This window comes from Rhipicephalus sanguineus, chromosome 3, assembly GCF_013339695.2.
Source record: "Rhipicephalus sanguineus isolate Rsan-2018 chromosome 3, BIME_Rsan_1.4, whole genome shotgun sequence".
NCBI lineage: Eukaryota > Metazoa > Arthropoda > Arachnida > Ixodida > Ixodidae > Rhipicephalus > Rhipicephalus sanguineus.
The window spans coordinates 191,065,708-191,083,281 of record NC_051178.1 but is presented as its reverse complement, the minus strand read 5'-3'; the positions used below and the strand labels follow the sequence as shown (position 1 = coordinate 191,083,281).

Here is a 17,574-nt window from a genome sequence, read left to right as displayed (position 1 = left end):
GTGCACGTAGTCCGCCAGAACGACGCAGTTCCCTCTTCATTTCTTACGAGGCTGGGCGATGGCCTCATGCTGACCGAGGATGATGCCAGATTGATTGACAGCCGCTTTGTAGACTAGGCTACGTAGGCCACATACGCCCAGGTAGTCTACAAAAACGACAAACACCATCCACTGATGTTGGTCTACGTAGCACTATCCAGGCCTACCAGCCTCGACGGCCTATACCTCACCAACGCGAAGGGTGGCTTCAGGTTCCGACATGTCGCCGGCTCTGTCGACAGACAATTTTTCGACGAAATCACCGAGGCATCCACGAATTTCAACAGCTCCACTCTACCACAGACTTCAGTACACATGGACCCCTCGTTACCACGATCACGGCCAGATCCTATAAGTCATGACCAGCTGCTGGTGCTCACTGATCACGGTGATGATGCCCTTGTTCAAGAACTGTCAAGAACTTCTTGCACACATGCACACGGGTTCGTGAAACGTGCGTGCGTTCTCAGGACACGTGTAAGCATTACATATCAGCTTACCGCTTCTGGTGTTGGTATACCCACGTTGCCATTGGCAGCGTTACCCAGCCGTAAACAACTGGTTATATAACACATATGCGGCTCTTCAACATATATGTGTGCGTATAAAATTTATACCAATCTTTAGCGTCATTTTGTAACGTGTCGCTCAGTAAAAAAAGGTTACGCCACAGCCACCTACCCGCCATATGCTTTCGCATAACATCGACACCCACGGTACGTGGGATCTGCCGAATTTTTTTATATGACTAAAGGGTAACATCGAAAACAGTTCGTAATAATGGAGCGTTCTTTCAAGCTGGACAAACTATGCATTGAGAAAATCACTCTGGCATTGTTGTAATCAAAATTTGGAAGTTTGTGCAAGGCTCATTCAAGCATTGTACTAGTTGTCTAGAATAAAATGCAGCCGCTAATTGGGGCCTCTCAGGTATGCGAGACGGGAGGGAGGCCGTGACACAGCTCTGGTTCCACAAATATTATGGGCGCAGCGGCCTGAGCATGCACGAAATTCGATAACAAGGACGCGGCATCATCATCACTGCATGCTGATGATATTTTCCCATAGAATTTCGCAACCACTGTTTACAATATCCTAATGTTTCTGTCCCAATGTCACTTCACAGGGATTAGCACAAAAGCCTTTCATGGCTGCAAGAACTGTTTTACGCAGCGGTAGCTCTTTCACCTCGTTAGTGACGGGAAACTATACTGACTATACCACACCGACCAACACTCCAGTCGCCGTGACGTCATACATGTGCTCAAATATGTCACACAAATATATATGACGTTCTGCGCACCACCGGGCCGGTCACGTGAGGCAGTGGCCACCGGTAAGCAAAACTAAACAGGTTTGTTTCAGCTAAGTAGCTGACGTAATTGGTTCACCTGACCTCCGTGATGTCGCTTACTTACAAGGTACGTCACACGAAGCGCTATCACTGGCGCGAAGTTCAAAAGACGGTGAAGTGAAGCAAGTCGGTTAAGACTGACAAATTATTCTTTGGGAGCTCCTACGTTGTTCACTGCGACATCGCAAGTGCATTACTTGAAAAGAAAATGAAGGCCCAAGTTTCAGTTTTGAATTTCGCGCCAGAGCTTTAGCACCTGAATGTCAGTGTGACATCGCGAATTTCAGTTTTCGTTTTCGTATTCCGGCGCGATAAAATGCTTCCCATAACTTGCTGTGCTAGGTATGTGGCTCCCTTCAAGCACAGTGTATTCCATATTTAGCGGTAAAGATTTATGTAGGCCCGAGCAGACGCAGTCAATATCTGTGACGTCACGACGACTTCTTGCGGAAACCTCAAGGCTTGCTTGCATCTTCTTTTTTTCGCGCCTTTTCTCGCTTACCGAGCGTCTTCCCGAGGCAAGAGTGGCCATTCTGGTGTTGTAAAACGGGTAATTTACTCATACGAGAAAAACCACTTTTCCTTTCAGTGCCTACTTATATCCCCCGAGAGGCGAGGTAAAAACTGTAGAAATAAGTTCAAGGCACGCTGATGCGCATAGGATGCCAACTAAATACGCTGAGGTAAACAAATAATGGACGATTCTCTAACAATTTCTTCCTCCGGCCAAACAAAACGGCCTTCCCAAGGTTTATTGAGCGCCGTATGTAAGAAACCGTTGGTTCCCACTATTCGCGTTTGATATAAAGAGCGAGCGTTCGACGCCTTATTACCTCCCATTTCGCTGCAGAGGTGTTGGCACAGGTTATACATGAAAACAACTATACTGTTCTGTTAATTATTTTAAAGAATAAAGACAACTATTGTTCGCATGCTACCCTATTTATGCCCAAAGGAATGTTTTGTTGGGAAAGAATGCTTTGGTACGTTTAAAGATTTTTTTCCAATCAAACTGAAGAAACTTCGAACGTCAAACTACTACAGAATCATTGAATGGCATCGTTCATAAACTGCTCTTAGTTAGACGCGTTGATATCCAGCAGCAGCATGTTTATCTTATTTCTTAATTGCCTTGCCCGAAAAATGCGACGTGCATTTACTGGGATATTCCGCAAGACTGATAGTGCCTCTCATTTTTGTCTCCTCTATTTCGAGTTCCAGCTACGCGTCTGCACACCCGCACATCAATCATCAACGAACGCATGAACGAAAGCGCACACGTCTCCGTAGAACCGAAACAATCCGCCCAGCCCAGAAGTTGCAAGGTTTGGACAGGTAGCGCCATCTGTCCGAAGGTTCTCAAAGATGAACTGCGCGCGGGTTTCTTCATCTCCCCATCTCTACAGTGTTCTCTAACCGAAACTCCACCTAAAGTCGGCGTTTGGTGCAATTAAAACTGATGAATACGATACGCAATATTTTTATTTTATGGTTACGATCATGCTTGTTAAGACTGTCGATACCACCTGTGACGGCTGCCTTACACCGAGCCTTTTTCTCGCGAAATGCCTGGGCGAAGATGTTCAGCTGGTCTTACTGGATTACTGCACATTTTCTATTTGTAGACGCCGACGGCGACGTTCGGAGAAAGGGTGGAAAAAGAAGGTGGCGTGCAGACCCAACTCCTTGACTCGGTACAAACCCAACAGGACAAAGCAGGCAAACGCGCACCAAGGTTTCTGAAAATCAACGTACAAGTGAAGTAGCAAACGTGCAAGGCGGGATATAAGAGATGCCATACTGGAATGCTCCAGATGGATTCGTAACGCCTGGTGGGGCTCTTACAAATGCACCCAAATTTATGCGCACAGGCATTATGCATTTCGCTATCACTGAAATGTCGCCACATGGGCCAGGAATGAAAACCGCAACCTCTAGCTACTAATGTGGCAGAGGGATGAGTTCAATCCTCTATGGCACTGGTGGGCAATGTAAGGAGGCCTTACGATGACAACACAGTAATTACAATGTTAGAACAAAGAGAATGGACAAAACCAAACTGCTTCAACTTTATTAAATGTGGCTGCACCGCAGTGTTGCCAGATGCAGCCGACTAAGCAAGCGAATAATCACCGCAAAAGAAGCCCAAAAAAGCGGCGGCACTCCCGTGAATAAGCCCAAAACAAGCGGAAGTTCAAAAAAATGTTCCCATTCTTGAAAATTATTTTATAGTGTGAAAAAAAATGCTAGAAGCACATATGGAAGGTGAAAAAGTTTATTTATATTACTTTTTTGGTTACTGTTTATTCATTTCACATAATAAAAACAGGCGCTTGACTGACTGAAAACACTGGAGGTTGTTTCTTACACTTCAGAACCGCACACTATATACACATATCACATGTCATCGTCACTGGTTTCCAATACATCTGGAAAATCCATGTCATCCAGTTCCGCGGAACCATACATTTTCTTTGAATTGAACATTTGCATCATCGTTGCGGTTGGCTGAAAATCCCAGCAGCAAGCACCTCGAAGTCGAAGGCTGTAGCGAACGTGCAGGATGGCACTCAACATTTCGTTTTTCATCCTATTCCGCAGACGTGAGTTCATTAATTTCATGCGCGAGAACGCACATTCGACGTCGGCGTCGCTTAAGGGCATTGCCAACAACGACAGAGCAAGCTCTGCCAATTCCTTGAAGCAGGCTTCACCGCTCACATCCGTGAAATCCAGGACTTCTACCCAAAAAGAAACGATGTTCTTGTTGCTCACATTCTTCAAAGGAAGGAGGCACAGCTGCCTATATAACAGTCAGAACCTGCTTGCGCGTATTAAAACACATTTACTATCGATATTTTGTTTACGATGCTGCCAGTGTATTCGCGGCATTAGAGCAACATGCGTTGAAATGTCGTTCGCACACCTATACCGTGCACACGGTCACCGGATGCACAATGGGTGCTTATACGTGGAGCAAGGGCACGGTGACCAGGTGCCGCGTAAGAGACACTATTCAACCATAGAAGCCAGCACACGGCTTCTATGGTTGGATATTGTTTTTGTTATGTTTTCTGTAGCGATGGGCCAATATTCGGACATTTCGAATCTTCGAACGAATATTACAGTATTCAAATTCGCTTCCATACGAATTTAGATTATTCGAAATTTCGAAGTATTCGAAATGAACGAATACATGTATACATTTGACTGCACATAACCCCCTGTAAAGATGGTTTCACTGCAGTGTCTGGTTGCTGTGCCGTGAAACAACCCATCCAGGGAAAATCTGCACTGCCGTGAAGCCACACTTCAAGGTTAAATATACATATTTTTTAAAGCTTAAAAACGTGTTATATGGGCTCATATGCGCTAAGTATAGTAATTTTTAAATTGTAACGTCTTGCACCGCTTATAACCTGCACCCTACTGCTATTCAAGTCTTGATACTATTCAAGGCTGCTTCCACTTCATTTCAAACCAAAAAAGTGACATTCACTTATGCCTAGTTCCAATCCTTAAAAATATTGTGCAAGGGTCATGACAAAAATGCTATTTTTTTTAATAATATGTGGTAAATACTATTCAAACTATTCGATTTGAAATTATTCAAACCACTATTCGCTTCGGATTCGCTTCGAACCTCAAATTCACTATTCGCCCATCCCTAGTTTTCTGTAGAGTATGTGACTAAAGGTCGTAAAAACATTAACACAACATGCTGTAGTCAGTGCATGAGGTCCGCGACGTTCTCTTCTGCTGGCCTCCACGTTGGCGCACTGTTGCTCGCCACATTTAATTCACCTGTTCGTAGCCGCCCGAAACTTGTTCTGCAAATTAAAACGATTCCTCAAGCTACGACCAAAATGCATGTTTGTGCTCGTAAACTGCGAATGGTTTAGCCATTGGTCTAGATGTAGGAATGCATGTACGTACGTGAAGTATCAGTGTTGCCGGTCATCGGCGATAATTCTTTAGCATCGTGAGACTGCATGGATTTTTTTGTATCGCCACTTCTAGCTCGCAGCAAGGCTGCGAGCTAGAAGGGGCGATACAAAAAGTGGCCTCTCCTGAGTTTTTCTTCCTCCATGCTGTAGCACCTTTAAAAATGTCGCCAGGAGGAAAAGAAGGGCCTAGGAGCGCTAGATGAGTGCTTAGGGGGGTTCGTATATTTTGACTCAAGCTATGTATTTGACGACAAATACACGTGCCGGCCCCTAAAATCATACTATTTCCTGAAAAAGCGCGAGTAAGCCCAAAAAAACGAGACAAGCGACTCTAAGAATTTCCAAGCGACTCAGTCAAAAAAGAAGCCCAAATCCGCTCATAATAAGTGGAACTGGCAACTCTGCTGCACCGTCACAAAGTGCGTGCAACTCTCAACACTGCCACCAATGTTGCTGTAGTGCTGCTTAATGGGTGTAAGCCTTGTATATTGTGCTGTAACCCATCTGGCCTGTTCCTCGCACGACTGCTGATAACCAATGAGAAAAAGTATATAAAAACATGGTTGATCCCTCCGTCATAGGGACCAGTATAACACGAAAGTGAACCGTGCCTTTACAAGAGTAGTTCATGTCTATTGGTGTTTGACAGCTATAGCACCGTTGGAAGTAGATGCACCCCCGTTGATGCCTAGTGACACATCTCCATTCCAACGACTAACGTCTATGATATCGACTTAACCGTTTTGGTAGCTGAAGTAGCTAACATACACCCAGACACAGCATAGCATGAAACCCACACAAAGGTGACATCAATAAGCACATAATGAACACTGGTACTCGATATGCACTGATTCCAAGCGTCGTCATCTGACGAGACATACGCCAAGGCGTGCACTCCACAGTAATAGGGTAACCTACACCTGTACTCATGCATATACCACACAGCGCTTCAGGAACGCGAGAGGAAAAGCTCGTAGCTTGAGCCGTGAACGCAGGAAGGCGTTTCACTAGCCGCTGCACTCTTGCTGCACCAAATCACTCACTGTGCGACATTCACCCATCAACGCCATTGCCATTCGGTGCCACTTACTGCAGCAGTTTTATTAGCTGGTGCTATCACACTCGAAGCAGCAGGCGGTGGAGAAACACCATTGATTGGAAGCTGCACTACTCAGTTGACGAGTGATCACAATAACACGACACGAAAGGCAAACCATGTACTGTGTCGTCGCGAAACCGAATCATCACATACAGCGTATTGCACCGACCATAGAGTTTCCTATAATAACTCATTGAAAGCCTCCATTGCATTGAAACAACTGAAGCGCTCCCTTTCAGCACTCGCTAGTGCCATGATGCAGTACTTTACTTCACCGCTTCTATAGTCGGATACAACTTTAGAAGTCCGCGGCATTTCCTCCTCAAAGGTGGATGCACACTTGCCTGCACCAATGGGCGCACAGTCAAGACTGACACCACGAGCTGGACAGCCGGTGACTCCACCTTCAAAGAACATTGCTGAGCGCATGAGTAGGACTATTTCTTCAGTCGCGGAAGCAATTGGCCGCCGCGATTTGGTCGTCTGAGAGGGGCCAACTTCTTAAGTTGTATCTAACAGTAGATGGCGACACCGCTCCACAATGATCACTGTGAGAGAGAGGTGTAAAAGATATAACGCGCGCTTGTAAAGCTTTATGCGTGTGCGTCGGTGGCACAGTCGGTAGAGCGCCGGGCAGCTGTCATGGGTTCGATTCCCAAGTCATTCAAATGAACAAAATTTTTTTCTTCTGGTTTTTCTTTGTCATCTGTTAATGTACATTTTATCGACGTCATTGTGATGGAAATAATGTTAGTGAAGTCTTGGTTGACCCTGTCATAAAACACTTTCATGTTAAAAGAGGGGTAAGGCAAACACGGGGAACTGTCAAGGTGTATTAGCAGCCAGTCAATGTAGTGACTGTGAAGGCTAAGTTCTCCATGCTGGGGTCCTCGGGAAGAAGGCCGACTCCCACCAGTCTCGAGTGGCCACCGCATCGAGGAATCAGTAGCCCGGCACCACTAAAAATTGGACTCTTGCACACAATGTACATAAATTCACACGTGTTGGCTGCTGTCAATCTTGCCATCAGGCTTCGTTTTTTTATTTACCATGTTTAATCCTTCATTTACGTTAACCACTGCATATTCCTTATAGGAAACTTTATAAACTTAGAATGTGTCACCTTTATTACCATGTGAATTTTTTTCATTTGCTAGCATTCTTCTTTATGGTATTTCAATAGTGCAAGTTTGTTGTAAGCGTCTGCGTAGGTGTCCGTGTTGTTAGTGGTATAACCTCCCCCTAAGAGAACCTATTTCGTGTGCGTGCATTTGCTCCATAATGTTGTGTTGTGTAATCCTCTTTTAATAAAAAAAGTTACGTCTTGTCCTGTTGGCCTCTCATTTCACATCTAATGTTGATGAATGGTCAGGCATGGGCCCATCACGCAGCAGTCCCAACCATCCTTTAAATGCATATCAGACTGGTTCGTTTGTTGTCCTATCCTCTTGCTTCCAGATAGTGCAGTAACGCACCGCCACATTTTGAAAGGCGTTAACATGTCAGTTCACACGAAAAGCTTTTAACGTAGAAATAAATCGTCACTCACCATTGGTAGGCACTGTAGTGGAAATAAACAAGGCCCAAGCCATACAGGAAAGGTTCATCCTAATAAAAATAAAATGGCAATCAAACAGCCAGCAATAAAACTGCTCACATCCTCAGATCACATTGCCATTAAAGAAAATAAGACAGGTGATCAAAGCACTCAATGTACCTCTACAGCACATAAGCAACAACCAAGATGTCATCTAAGCAATACCAGCAGGTGAACTACAAATCATGTAATACATGTGATGGTTCACTTACCTTCCAGTGGTCCTCCTTCATTGCATAGTACTTCTGATATGCAGATAAGGCTGGAATAACAAGAAACTGAATGTTATGAGCTTGCATTGGCAAAGTTCCCCAATAATGCATAAACAACAAACATTGCACCGCCGCAATCATGCTGGCCACATTAATATGCAATGCCACGTATCGTGTTAAAGTCGCTGCCAAAGTCCAAATTCTATAATTTAAAAATAAAGACCAACAGTAAAGACCTCACATATAATAAACCAATCTGAAAAAAACCTTTTAAAGATTTAGGATTTAGTAATACCTAAAAATGTAAGTGCTAAGCATGAACATAGCCAGCAGAAAATTTCCAAAGCTTGTGTTCTCTAACAGGTTTTCAAAAATATGCACCACAAAGGCCATGAAACCCCATGAATGGTTATGACAAGAATGTATTTGTTACCCACACTTGTTTAGTTCAATAACTTTCCATCAACGATTTCGATCGCTGATTTCAGCACACTGACATCATTTCTGGGATACATAGCATTCTCTTGCAGGTAGTTCAAGAAAGGGCTGCAAGAATCATTTTCATTGTTTCTCCAACAAAACTGCGATTTCTGATGCTATTTCTGGCTAAGTGAAGCTAGTGTATTGTGGCAAGACATAACCATTCCAAAGCCTGATGGAAAAAAATGAATCTGGCTGGTGCTTATGGAGCATCAATGTTGTATTCTTATTGTGAGAGCATTGGCAATAACCCAGATTACGAAAACATCAATCCTCAAGCTGGTTATCTTATGCAGATAAACTTAATTAGTACAGAATGCGATACCTTTCTTCCTGGATAAGTGATAAACTGTATGTAGGCCTTAACACAATATAAAATATTATGAAACGCTCCTCCAAGAATATAAAAGTGGTGTCACCATTTCTCCATAACTTTCCTGCCTACGATGCCCCTTCATCTGGTAAAACTTACCTAACGTGCCAACAATGAAGCAAAATGAAGCAACATGAAAGCAAAGGACCCTTCAGCAGGCCCCGTTATACATTTTGGTTATTCACTGTAAAGGTGCCGCCTTGGGAGCATTCACCAAAATAACTTTGTGGATTGGTTCATAACTGTGCATGTTAAAAGGAGTTGGACCATCTGTTGCTATGCCTCCAGGAGGCAAGTGCACAATACAAGACCATACACGGACATTGTAACAAATGCCTGTTAGGTAGGCACGCATGCATGTTGTCTTTCACTCTCTCTCAAAGCCTGAGTCTAGGGAAAAACAGTGGGCGTCCTTCTGTTATGAATTTTGACCATACTCACACTGTCTCACTCATTAATACCGAAAGCTGGTAAACACCTTTTGCATAGTCCTCAAGCAGGAGCTGGAAGTGGCCCAGCTTGCAATAGGTCTTCGGATCAAGCTCTTTCGGTGCAGCAGGTGTGGGTTGAAAGCCCTTCCGGTCGTGGCCACCACTTATCACACCATCGGTGCCGGTGTGATCCAGAAGTGAATCAAGAGCAGGTGCTGTCCCAGCCGAGGCAGGACCGGTAGTATCGGCATCGCCTCCCTGGGGACGCTTACTTCGCTGATAGTTGGCGATCAGCACTTGCTCCAGGTGTCGAACACCCTGCAAAGAGGGCTCACATTTGCAAGCATTCCAGGGTAAAACGATATCACATGCCTCAGGAGGGCACTATCAATAGTTATGCCAGGGCCACTTAAGCTATAACTTTGCTTGTCAGTTGCATCTGCACGGACGCAGGGCCCCTCACATATACAGGTCGAGACTTTTAATCAATGTATTGATCCCGTGCATAACTGAGGGGAACACCCAAGTGCATTACAACTTTTCCTGCAGATTAGTATTACCAATCTCTGTAGGTGCCTTTGTTGACAGCAGTACACAATTACTAACATTTTACAGGTGTGTGTGTTTAGGTAGAAACATCACTTCTAATGCAAGTCAAGAGGGTTTGACAACAGCACAAAGCAGATTGGCAGTTGAAAGGTGTGTAAGTCATCTGGCGAAATCCTTTAATGTCACCCTACAACTTTTTACTATGCCACGTAGTGACATGCAGAATTCACTTCATTGAAACTGGATAACATACTCTTTTCAAAGATTAAAGCATCCCACATATAGTAGTTGGATGTGTGCAACTATATTAGGAGACAGTGATTTATTCTACTCAGTGCACTGTTAAGTGCTGCAATGTAGAAACCACTAAGGCTCTCAATCAGATGCCTAGCACGAGATCTGAAATGAGAGTTGTGTCAGGCAAGTTGACAGTCAGTTTGCCATATCACGGAGGGTGGTACGATACAAGTGGCGTTTTCAGCACCAACACACGTAACTAGTTTGAAAAACTATTTGCACATGTAAAGATCCGAACTTTCTCCGCGCACTTGCCATCAAGGCGTGAATTATAAGTGATGAAATTAAAGTCGCGAAAGAAGGTAACACTCATCCGAACCGAGGATTTCCCTTTGGCCGGTTTTTTTTTTTTTTTTTTTTTTTTACCAGTACATCCGGATTTTCAGATGGCGGCCACCGTAACGGCGACAACGCAATGTAATAAAACATTCTGCAGTCTTTCAGATAAAAGCATACATCTGACATCGTGGTACCGTCAGTAATAAGTGCAAGTTTACGTGCATACGAGTATGAAGGCGCAAAAGCGATTTATAAGCTAAATTATATTTTCTCATTAATTCAAATAACTATATGCGCAGACAGTACCTTCAGAACTAGGGCCTTCTTCTTGAAGTTTTCGGGAGCGTTCAGCTTCCAAAATCCAAACAGGCGGCTGGAATAACAACAGAGACGATGTCAGCGACGGCAGCAGTTTCGTCGATCAGTATAAGACCTGACAACCAGTTCAACTTCACACGACGGCCGTGCCAGAAAATTTGGTAAATTTACGGCACTCTAATATAAGATCACTGCGCTCGGGGCTCCTCAGTGGCAGCCGACCCGACACCGCGGACAACGCTTCCGAGCACAAATTATTGCCATCTACCACCGCATATCTCCGGCACTCGTTATAGAAATCAGTGTCGTTATAATGAGGGTTAAATAATACGGTCGCTTTGTAAACGAAGAGAAAGAAACTTCAACGAAACTTTCATGCAGCGTTCCCGGGACTCGAAAAGAAAAGCAGCGATCAGGAAGCGATGCGGCCGTGCCAGACTTATCTCTACTGATACCTAAAAGAAAAAAAGGCCATTCAGAAGAGCGGTTTCACGGGAAAACCAGAGAGAGTTCAAGTTTTATCAATCAACAATGACAAATTAGGTCACCGTGTCGGCATTGAGGGGTGTGTGTGCTGTTGGGAAGCAGCACTAGCGTTTCCCTAATGAGACATCCACGAACCTGTCGATTTCAGCCAGTACAGCCAGTTCCTGAGGTGTCAAAGGCACGGGTGCTGCTTTATCCGATTCAGGCAACATCTTCCGTTTCCCGAACTAGAGTCGAAACTCTTTTGTTCTTCGCTCGGACAGATTCCACAACGCCGCAAAACAAACTCACGATGCCATTAGAATTGAGGCTTGGCTAGGCTCACCATGGCTCACGCCTTCGCTAGTGCTAGAACGTAGCCGACAGTTGGCAACCGCTATGAATTTTTTCATTTCTGTCCGCTGATCGCTAATCGACCTCACTCACAGCAGTCTTATCTCATTCTGAAACTGCACAAGATAAAGACGTTGATGAACTTGCGCTTACAAAAGTCAACGTGCCCGAGTTATGGATGGTGGCGTCCTCGTGCGGACTTCGGCAAAAGTATGGCGCTCGATTCGAGCAGACGACAGCAAGTGCGCTCGCATAGCCGTGTGTCCTTGTCAGGGGCGAAGCCAAGGGGGGGAGGGGTTGAACCCCCCCCCCCCCGAAGTTTTTCAATTTGGCTTGCGTATATAGGCACGCACACATACAAACGCACGCACGAACACACATAAAGTATGATTGAACCCCCCCCCCCCCCCCCCCGAAAAAAATTTCTGGCTACGCCCCTGGTCCTTGTCATTGTTGACGCGACAGGGATATGGTTGTGGATGTGTCTTGCACACGCTGATATATACCAGCATAATGTGAATTCGCTCTGCTCAGTTGTCCGACTCGGAATGACGTTTACTCACGCACTGAAAAGATTTACACAGCATCAGAATTGACACATTATGATTCGCAGTTTTTTTATACTACTACACCCTGGCAAGGACGTTTTCAACGAGCACTTCATTTGCGAAGCTGTAAAGGCTCGTTGGACTGCTACGAGCGTGCGCCATCAACTGCTTAAAAGGATACTGACACAAAAATTCTGGCCTCGCGTTTTTTTTTTTTTTTTTTTCTTGCTGCAATGTGTTGCTGGGGGCCTGTTAGACATAACACGGCACATCGTCTGCTGCAGCGCACGACAGATAAATAATTACAGGCTCCTCATTACCGACCAGTGTCAGTTTCGGTTTCAAAAACGACAAGCCTCCGGGTGCAACTATCACCACCTAGCAGGTGCAGCGCTCGATCATGTCAGCACACAGAACTGCGATGTACTTGCGATTATCTTGCGATGAACTGCGATGCACAAAAGTAGGCTGCTGGAGCAAACATGGCAGAAAAACATGGCGGCTATGATGTCATATCATCATGGCCATCATAACTTGTTGCAGCGTGGTTATGTGAGGGAAGTAGGGGGTCCCCAAGGGTCCCCTTTGATGATGTCAGTCGCGCAAGGATGTCAATGGCTCAGCAAACTTCAAAATTCATTTAAAATAACTTCCAAGGTATATTTGCTGTTGGTATTTTGCAGACGATATAAGCATGTTCACCGGAATCGATCCCGCAGGCTACCTCGGCCGCGAAATATTGTGTCAGTACCCCTTTAAAAGCACCAGTAAGTATCAAGGGTACATCACAGCATAGAGTTTCCTAAAATTAACTAGAGGGGACTCTGGCGCTGCGATCGTTCAGCTACCATGGGAATGTGATGGGTAGTACACAAATTTGCCTAGTCTTCGTGCTTGCGGCTTCAAACGTACTTGTGGCTTTGTTTATTGCCGTGTTTTGGCGTTCGTTTCGGATAAAAGAATAGACCGCTGTGAACTTCGTGACCAGGTTTGATTTGGTTAGCCTAAAAAAGTTAAAGTGGTGAAGTGGAACTACTGACTTTTGCTGAATTTAGTTTTGCGACAAAGCGGATGCAGCCGACGCGGAGCCAAACGGAGCCGAAAGAACGAAGTTTAGACAAATTTGTGTACTACCCATCATTCCCATGCTGGCTGAAGCGTCATGCTATAGTGCCTAGAATATACTGGCTAGTGTGCTGAGTGCGCGCTTTGGCGTGGCCACCGCGCTGATGCCTTCCCACAGTCACCGCATGGTGGCGCTGCGACTCTCTAAGGTCCATCGCGCGTCGGCGGCTCCTGCGCTTGCGGCTGCGTAGCACGGCGCTTTCTGCTGCGAATACAGTGTTCTTCGTTCCTTTTAACACACTCAATCGGAAGAAAGAAATCTTAGCGGCAAATTACTGCCCGCAGAGAATCCTCAACTGGTTGGGCACTACAAAATGACGAAGGTTTCACACGTCCCTCACAGTCGTCTGCTAGCTTTCGCGACACTGTGCTTCACCACCAAAGCGAAGTAGAAAAGTCACGATTAATATACTACGATACACCCAACTTGCCAGTTGAAAACACTCAGCTAAGGTTGACACGTTAGGTGCAAGCAATCGTGTCGTAAGGATGGCTCACGGCAATTTCGATCGCGATCAAGTACGACTCGGATTCTTCGCTGCTACACGTGAACATTCGCTGGCGATAGCAGGGTGCTTTGAAGGGCCAGTTAGTACCTCTTATTCTGTTGAAAACAGGGCGAAGACGGGACGAAGGCTAAGGAACAGCGCTTGTGTTGTTTGTTATCCTTAGCCTTCATCCCGTTTTCACGCTGTTTTCAACGCAGAGATTTTACTCGAAGTCGATCCAGTCAACTGCAATTCGCACCACTCAGTCGTGGTCATATTTTATCATATTAGCGGCGTGTCACACTCGGTATGATGCACCATCATGGACTTGCAGAGTGTATTATGCGCCGAGGTAGTCGGATCGGTGGCTACGATAATTCTCGCGAGCAGATATTTCACTCGCAGCAGGTCAACAGTAATCGCAAATTCCCGTGTAACGCTGGTATTACACAAATACACTAATATTTCTTGCAGACATTATGACACTAGTTTTTGCACATTGTTCGCTTTCACAAACAGGATGAATATTGCACACCCAGTGCTGCAGATATCAGCATAGACCCCATACTCTCGGATCGGTTGTTTCGATGTTTCTGCAGTTCAGCTGTGGATATACTGCATTGTTGTATCTACATGAGCAAGTCTGTAGTTAACAGAGCATCGTTTATACGCAAATGTAGGGTGGGGTGGGGTCACTTTCACTGTTCTGCGTTTTCCAGCATGGCATCCGTATTTTCTAGACCACATGCCATGAACACAAGCCAGTCTGAATAGGATTCACTACTCATGCATTTTATCTGAAAGGTACTACTCACTTCACAAAAAAAAAAATTACGAATGTGTCTGGAGCTTGAATTTCATTTTAACGGAAGGTAACATAAGTGCAAAGAAACCGAACAGGGGTCATTAGTCAAGATCGACATCTCAATTAGATAATTTCATTAGTCTAGCATTGTGATTAGCTGAAATATTGCCTGAAAAAATCAAGTGCGAGGCACCTTTGTGAATATGGGCTTTTGTTTTTAACCGCAATGAACTAACAGTTTAAGGTGGGATGAGACTTCCTTTGGTAAAAAAAAAATCAATTTTGGGATTTCAAAATTACCTGATACAACATTTCTTTATGTTTCAGAAAATATATCACATTTGGGTACTCGCAGTTTCAAAAAGAATTTTAGGTCCTTTTTCTTTGACACATTGACAGGTAATGCTCGCGTACCACTACGGTATTTCTGCGTTTTTCTCAAAAGAACATTTTTGTAGTTTCTGTACTTTTTTCTTGAGAACTAGTGGGCTTAGAAAACAAATTTCCACGTGGTAACTAATGGCATTTACATAACTGGCACTAGAAGCAGCAGCCTAGGCGCATTTGTATTTTTTAGTATAAAAAATCAGTCATAAGTGGTAATTTTCATAAATCAACAAACGTAAGAAAACATAACAAATCTAGTTTTTGTTGTACGCTCACAATTTTAGTTCCACTTCTGTAAAGCGTTAGTAGCTACCTCTATGCAAAATTGCAATGGTCTGCAGTTGGCAGATCTTATTTACAAAGTACATTAGTAGAAAAACAAACACTAATAAGAAAATACTAAACAATTTCATAGCTTTCATTACCACTGCTGTACAGCCAAGCTTTGAAACTCACTTTCGAAGTTTCACCCCACCTTAATAACTGAGAATATAATCTGACTTTCACTATGAAAAATCCCACTGTTCCACAACTTAACCATCAAATTATCAAACATAAATAATGTTCAAAACACACAACGCACACATAAATGTAAACAAACGCTCAATAGAAGAGACACAATACAAATAGTCATAATACCAGATCTTAAATCAGCAAAATACAGTGAAAAATGTTAAACGGGCAGGGAAATACTCAAACAACTGCATAATACAAACATATTAGTGAAAAACCCTATCTGTATTTCAACAGAAAATGTGATAGCCACTCCGACACAGCGGAACGAAGCATGTTTTCTGCCTGCCCTGATGCTTCTCCCGTTGCATCATTACTCTTTGCAGTTCTCATTTACTCGTGCGTACACAAAGGACAGCGCAAACACGATAAAAGCAGCGCAGACGTCACTAAGACAAATTCGGACACGAGGCACTAAAGCTGCAAAGGCCAAACCGGCGCGCGGCCTACACCTTTGCGACAAGCATCGCCGCCTGCCGGCGAACGTTGGAAGGCATCACCGGCCCTGCCACCTCCTCCCATAGGAAACCCCCTCCGCTCAGCACACTAGCCAGTATATTCTAGGCACTATAGTCATGCGTTGCAGCTCCCATAGACACTAGCGCCAGAGTTCCCTCTAGTAAGTATTGTAGGAAACTCTATGCATCACAGGACATGCATTGTGCGCCATCTTGAAACAGCTGGCAAATTACGTGTTCGATGACCTAACGTAACGTATCGATGACCTAACGTACATAGGGTATCGCCTCGTTTCTGTGACATGATTGCGAGTGGCGAAACAGCGCGCGGTTATTAGGGCGGCTGCGACTTAGTGGAAGTACAGTTACGGTCCTTTATCCTAATTTCCACAGTCCTGTAGACGGGCTAGCTTATGAAAATCAAAAATAAGAAGTGAATGTCATTTATTTGCATATAACTCTGTGGCTTTTCTTTTCATAACCATAATTCCAGCTCTATAATATTTTGCGTGCAAATGCCTACGGCGCATTTCAAAAAATAAAGTATATTATAAACGATTTCATCTCGACTTACCTGATATGTCGCATGCGTTTTGCGGCATATTTTATAGTATTTACATTTATAGAAATATTTTTAATTAAAGTTATTCAACAACATTTGAGACTGCAACATCATTGTGACTCACTCAACTACTGACTTTATTTTTTCTACGAAAAAATAAAACCTACAGAGCATGTAGAAAAAAAAAGAAAAACAAGAAGAGAATTGCTCATGACAACATGACTAGCCCTTAGTTCAGTGGCACCAAGGAACAGAAAGAAATGTGAGAGAGGAATCTACCGAGGTGTTTCGCATAAAGGAGCACGAAAGGTGTTCATGACTCAAGCAGTACCACTTTTCACTGGCTCGTTTGCACTGAGCAGGGTAGAGTGCAGTCAACTTTATTAATACAGAGAATGGGGAAAGTGGTCACAGAGTGATGGGAGGCTTCCTAAGTCCAGGGTTCCATTGTCCTTGGCCGCCCATTGGAGTTGTCGCAGGACTGTACTTTGCAGTCCTATAGGTCCGAGCTCGTGAGCCGTACCCTCCCACTGCTCCGCTAATTATTGTTGTTGGTTTGTGTTAGGATTATCTGTGTCGTCATTATTAAACACGTCCTCGAAATGTGGGAAATGATTGGTCTACCTCCACGCCTCGGGCAACTACCCTGATATTGTGTTGAGATAAACGTCTGTTTTTGTTTTTCCGAGCAGAAACTTAGCGCAGAGGTAGCATATAAATTCCTGTAGCTTCACATTATTCTATACACACTACTTGCACGTAAAAGGCTGCAAACACAATTTCGGTCGGTTGGACATGCATTGGATAAACGCGATGTTTTGCATAAAGCCAAGATCTACACCTAAACGGGATGGAACACACGCAACGAAACATGACACCACAGAAAATTAGCAT

At 44.3% G+C, this 17,574-nt stretch overlaps 1 protein-coding gene across 7 annotated transcripts in view; it reads right to left on the bottom strand.

The window, feature by feature from the left end:
- LOC119387910 (lysine-specific demethylase 6A) overlaps nucleotides 1–17,574 on the bottom strand; it is a 218,751-nt gene that overhangs the window by 121,213 nt on the left and 79,964 nt on the right. For 2 of the 7 annotated variants that reach the window (XM_037655477.2, XM_049413741.1), the window contains exons 1-5: nucleotides 11,597–11,758; nucleotides 10,964–11,030; nucleotides 9,580–9,850; nucleotides 8,249–8,298; nucleotides 7,989–8,047 (exon numbers count right to left, since the gene is read on the bottom strand). The exons of 1 other annotated variant lie outside the window; for it this stretch is intronic. In XM_037655477.2, coding sequence (XP_037511405.1) covers nucleotides 7,989–8,047; nucleotides 8,249–8,298; nucleotides 9,580–9,850; nucleotides 10,964–11,030; nucleotides 11,597–11,673 — 524 coding nt within the window. In that variant the 5' untranslated portion in view covers nucleotides 11,674–11,758. Of the gene's footprint in view, nucleotides 1–7,988; nucleotides 8,048–8,248; nucleotides 8,299–9,579; nucleotides 9,851–10,963; nucleotides 11,031–11,596; nucleotides 11,759–17,574 lie in introns of those variants that run through there. 4 more of the 7 variants (XM_049413734.1, XM_049413735.1, XM_049413739.1 and 1 more) reach the window with 3 other exon arrangements.